A 6,000-nucleotide genomic window follows, 5' to 3' on the forward strand; every position below is an offset into this window, starting at 1 on the left:
AAGTAGTTCTAAGTTCTAGGGGACTGATGACCTCAGATGTTAAGTCCCATACTTCTCAAAGCCATTTGAACCACTTGTAGTCACTGAAATAACATCACATAATTTCCTCAGCCGTGAAGTCTCGTTTCCAGCTCATTTTCTGGGTAGTTCACTTTTTTCGTCAGGCATTGTAGTTCGGTAACGACCACACAAAAATGTAACACGAATGCTCACAGAGCCGGAAATGAAAATTTTAGAAGAAAGGCGCTGCCATTCATGTGGAAACCAGTTGGTTGAATTTAGAAAAACGTTGTACAGTGTAAGCAAAGTGACGTTTTTGTTCCCTACAACGTACATCTCGCGCAAGGAATCATGAATATTTGACAGCACACCGAACCATATGGGCAGTAATAATTTCCCCAGTGCCGTACACGGACGCCGTAGAACATTCGTTAATATGTTAGGAAGTATTCCCGCCATTAATTTAACACTAGTTGGCAAAGTATACATATTGATGGATCCAAATGTAGCTGCATACTCATTTTAGAAATATTTGGACTTGATGGAGTAGCAGATTATTGTAGTACATTTTTAGTAAAACAACTTGGTGAGAGGATGATATTTTGTTCCATAACTTCTTTTTTCCACGTTGCCATAAATATGATGTGAATTTGTTCGGTGAACAATATGATCTACACCTGCTGGGCCCTGATAGTTCTACGTGAAATTGCTAAATTTTGTAGTCGCCTTTGAGATCACTAGTCTTACAGCAATCCTCTTAATGAATGTAGATAGGTTGCCCCATGAGTGCAAAAGATGAGTTGTTCCTTTGCGACAGTTTCGTCCAAGAGTTTACCGTTTCCACTGAAGGTAATGGTACACGGGGTATGTATTTTACTGACAGGAGTAGACTGTAGTCGGGAGATTTGGTTGCCACAGCACCCATCCTGGGAAAGCTATACTGTCTTACACGGCAGATATTCGCATTTTCTATTACAAAAATAAATAAATAAATATGTAGTAGTATGTTTCATATCGTCGGTAGGAACGTACAGTAATTCGTAATGAAACAGATTTGTTTTCCATGTCTTCACGCCCTTTATTGTAATCACTGTACTGGCAATGTTTTTGCTTGTAAGTTAGTGAAAAGAAGATATCTATTTCAGTCGCGTAGTTTATGGATACTGTGCTTAGCGGATTGTTGACATACATGTAGTTCACAAATCGGCATTGGATATGTAGTTCATAAATGTCCTACGGAGCGTGACTGCAGAAGAATGATCCGGTATAATGGACTAATGTCATGTTCTTGTGAAGCGTCTTTCTTTCTTTCTATGTCGATGTTGTTGAAATCACCTGTCGTAACTTCTTCTGTTCCGTAGCCTGCTCCCCCAGATCCATTTGGAAGCGAAATGTAGTAGCGTTTCTGTAAGTGCATCTTAAAGCTCTTCCCGCAAGTTAAAGAGAAGGAGACACCACGATTCAGAGACAACCATGCTGCCTGGCTAGCATCAGACTTCCATTACAGCAACCGAAAAACGTGTTACGAGGATTACTAACTCTCGTCTCTACACAAAGGTAGGTATCGCAGTTCTGTCACTCCACAGTTTATTCCATATTAAAAATAATTGTAGAAGGTATACAAACGTTTTAGTACGCGTCAGAAAGTAACGTTATTAACACATTCATTGCCAATTTCAGTATTAGTAACAAAGGTATAAGTATTTTACACAATTTATTCGTCTGCAGATCAGCAGCACATAATCATTTCTGCGGGATGGTCAGTAAGGAAATCCCCAGCGCTATCGATTGGTTAACTCCCTTTTTGAATTACTAGAACTGTTAATTATCTATTAAACTATTACCACTCAAGAAAGTACAGGAAAGAGCACCATGAATTCCAAAACACATTATGACAACATTAAACTTAAATTCCAATCTTTTTCTTCATTCCATTAATTTGCATGTCTTAGGCACAAATGCACCGTTAGTAAGGTAACAGTTCGTTTGTACCGATAAAAATATTGCTCCTTGTGATCTCACTGATATGTGAGCTGTAATACGATGGTAGTCAGTATTTCGCTTTAGGTCGCATATCCCACTGTGTAACCAAATCACGAACGTTGCTTCCGTAAAATGTTGCTCTGACTGTATTAGACAATTCTAACAGATGCCGGGCTGTTGCGCGAATGCTGTCCTGTATCACATAAGAACCACGATGACCCTACTACACATTGTTGCGCCTACACGTCTGACGGTTCTATTGCTTTTGTATACTTCCGTCAGCTGGCGTCAGATAAGATTTTCCGTTGCCGTGTACGGTATGTTATAGTAAATTTCTTCTCTGTAATAAAACGTTTCCTTGAATATTTTCGTCACTACAGCGTATGAAATGTATTATAACACAATTTAAGTACTAAGCCTTTTAAAATTTTAACCCTTTAACTACCGTAAATCTTTTTACTATAATAGCATCTGAAGACGATCGTGCCGGAGAACATTGTTCGCGAAGGTCATCCATATGACCTAGACGGGAAACTTCAGTATATTATGTAAACGTACTTTTTATTCAAAATACATGATAGATAAAATAAGTAACTTTCCTTTTAGTAGCTGTATTCCATTGTGTCTGAGACCTCTTTCGTTGAGAGTAGAAAATAAATAAAGTTTAAATATATTTTACGACTGTGGTTTAGGAAAAACAAAACTGGACCAATAGTCGATTTTCTCATGGAAGTATGTCATCGTCTCTCTTTTACTTACGTCTCATTCAGCTACATTGATGGCCAGGTTTAAGTTTTCACATCAACAATTGTTTGTGTCCAATAGTCTTTTTGCAATTCCGAACACTTTTCTGCTAACGTGACAATCTTTGTCACCAATGCATGAACTGTGACTGTCATTTTATTAATATGTAAACTGAATATTAATTCACTGTTGTCGTGGTTGGGAAGCCGAAATTCATTGAAATACAGGTGTATACAGCAATGGCATGAAAGTACCCAGTTCACATTGTCAAAAGTAAATTCTGTAGTGAGTAAACTATTCATAAATAACTTATAATCACACAGAAGCATGTGATACGAATATATATCTGGTGTGTTTGTTTTTATATTTTCATTTGGTCTATTTATTTGACGAGTTTCGTGACAACATGCGAGCTGAACATACTTAGGCATGGGATGAGTCCGTACATAATAAATTTGTAAGCAGAAAAATTCTTGAATTATTAAAACACGAAAACAGTTGTGAGGGACTAGACGAATAAATAGCACATAATAGAAAAAATTTTCAAATACAGCGGGGAACTATTGTGGGGGATAGAAGGAGTGTAGCACAAAGACATCTTCCGTATTAAGTTTGAAGACTTGTGGTTTATAATTTTTTCGGGTTTTCTGCAAAGCTACTGAAAATACAACTACTTGAATAATGCACACCTTCTTGTACAAGCATCAAGAAAGTGATATCGCAATACACATCGTTTTTCCGCCTAGTTTTCACTGAACGAATGTTGCAGCTTTCTCTGAATGAGTTCACATTGTTAACAACAAAGTTACACGCTGGAGTATACGTTGAAGAATAGCAGACTTTGGGAACTGACTTCAGAAATCAGGCAGAGCACCTTTTTCTAATGAGTGCGGAGGGAAGAACTAAAATTTGATGCCATGAAGATAATAGAAAGGATGTGACCAAAATTTCTCTTGTAATGTGTTCGATCAACATCATATTGGGGAATAATCAGCTTTCGAAAATTAAATGTTAGTACGAGCAGCCACAGAAAATGACTATTGCTGGTTTGGCAGAAGGCTGAGTTAAAGTGACAGTTGCTGGGAACAGAACAGCAAGAGATCTTCATGCAAACCTGTGTTAGGATGATGAGAACGATTGGCTGACTGTTATTTATACTCAGCAAATGCTTAATACCACTGCCAAGAGAATATACAGTAAAAATAGTCAGTGTTAAATTTATTCTGTCTTAAGTAAAGTTGTAATTTATAATATATAATCACACATAAACATAACTATTTCTATGGTGTAAAGGTCTGATTTCGTTTGGTTTGCACTGACTCTGCCACGTGCTATAAAAAGATAATCTGCGTCTTCCATCTCATTTCTAGCGTGGATTGCCAGTTTAGGGACAAAGCAAGTTATATATTTTCATAAAAAAATACGTTTCAGTTATCCTCCGTTTTATAGTTAAAGCTTTGACAAGGGACATTTACCTGCTGGGATATGTTATGCGCAGTATCCCATGTACCCATCGCCCCCAAATCAGTAAGTTCTTTTATATTTTCTTGGTAATCCAATATCACTGAAAGGGTTTACCCAAATATTATGAAATATTGTGTTTCTTCCGTAGACCAAACCGAAGATACCTTAATAAAGAAGAAACTAGTGATTGAGAAATAATACATAAAAAAGTAATACTGCAAACGATGCCGCTTGGTTATTCATATGGAATATTTCTGTTTGGTATGTCGGCAATGAAATGTTAATTAATATAAGATAATAATGAAGACCTCCTAAGATCATTAGTAATATGAGCTTGAGACAACTTGAATAGTTGATTCTAGGTTACTGAAATTAGAGTGACGGTTGTTGGGATATTTATACAGACAGCCATTTCGTGTTGCTAAAGCTACTTTTAATCTGGACAAACAGTGACGACGGCGCGGCCACGTGTGCCTCCCGCTTACCCCTGTGGTGCCTCAAGTGAGGTGCGTGCTCGTGGTAGAAGGCCCAGCTGGCGGACCTGTGCTCGCGAGCCTCGCAGGCCGCGAGGGCGGCTGCGGCCAGCAGCACCGCCGCCGCCCCCACGCTCCAGCTCCAGCACATGGCGGCGGGGCAGCAAGTGGTTGGCTCCAGACGGCCGCCTCACATGCCAGGCGCCGGCACGCTACCCGCACCGCAGCAGCGCGGCGACTGCCGCTACAGTCCTCGGCTCGGCGTCGCGACGCCTCGCGACGCCGCCTCGGTCGGCGTCGGCCGGCGTCGGCGTCAGACGGCGCGCCCCTCTGCCGAGGGAGGGGCGGCGCTGGCTGTCTGGCCGTCAGCGCCAGAGGGCGGCCGAACGAGGTAGCGCACAGCCAAAAAAGCCCTATCCACGAGACACAGGTGATTTTCGTTAGTAAAATAAAACAATTTTGAAAGTGGTAGTGTGGTTTTATTCCTTACACTTTTGCGTTCGAGAAATAATTTTTGTGTTGACATCAGATGCTCCCTGCAACTGATGCTCCAGGTGGAAAAAACACGGTCAGCCGGGACATTGTTCATCGGCGGGAATTAACGAAGCCCTCCTATTGAACTTGTAACAATCTTGAAACTTCCTGGCAGATTAAAACTGTGTGCCGGACCGAGACTCGAACTCGGGACCTTTGCCTTTCGCGGCCCAAGTGCTCTACCAGGAGAGCTTCTGTGAAGAGTGGAAAGTAGGAGACGAGGTACTGGCGGAAGTAAAGCTGTGAGGACGGTGCGGGAGTCGTGCTTGGGTAGCTCAGATGGTACACCACTTGCCCGCGAAAGGCAAAGGCCCCGAGTTCAAGTTTCGGTCCGGCACACAGTTTTAATCTGTCAGGAAGTATCATATCAGCGCACACTCCGTTGCAGAGTGAAAATCTCATTCTGTTGTAACAATCTTATTTTTCAGAGATGACGCCTTATAGTATGATATTGCGATCTCTAAAAATAAATAAGAAAACACCGACTGGAATACTTTTTTCACCTCCCACTAACGGTTTCAATCTTGGTTGCAGACCATTTTCAGATCTACTTGGTACAGGAATAAGAGGCAACAACAATAAAAATTACAAATGGGTACCATTAAAAGCATTGCCATCAGAGATTGTACAAATAGAAAGGAACTATGAGAACCCACGCATACCTGCCGTGCCAGGCAGGTGACCTGCCTCCTACGAGGGTTGAAACAGACGACTGTGTGGAACACTCTTCACCACAATTGCCACTATCCTTATCACCTGCAATGTGTGGAAGCCTTACTACCTACGGACATGCTTCCACGGC

General features: G+C 41.0%; 1 protein-coding gene across 1 annotated transcript in view; it reads right to left on the minus strand.

The window, feature by feature from the left end:
• LOC126095410 (semaphorin-2A-like) overlaps positions 1–4,815 on the minus strand; it is a 532,909-nt gene extending 528,094 nt beyond the window's left edge. Inside the window, exon 1 of the mRNA XM_049910208.1 lies at positions 4,677–4,815. Coding sequence (XP_049766165.1) covers positions 4,677–4,815 — 139 coding nt within the window. The remainder of the gene's footprint in view (positions 1–4,676) is intronic.
• Between the last annotated feature and the right edge of the window lie 1,185 nt (positions 4,816–6,000).

Source organism: Schistocerca cancellata, chromosome 8, assembly GCF_023864275.1.
Source record: "Schistocerca cancellata isolate TAMUIC-IGC-003103 chromosome 8, iqSchCanc2.1, whole genome shotgun sequence".
In the NCBI taxonomy this organism is placed as follows: domain Eukaryota; kingdom Metazoa; phylum Arthropoda; class Insecta; order Orthoptera; family Acrididae; genus Schistocerca; species Schistocerca cancellata.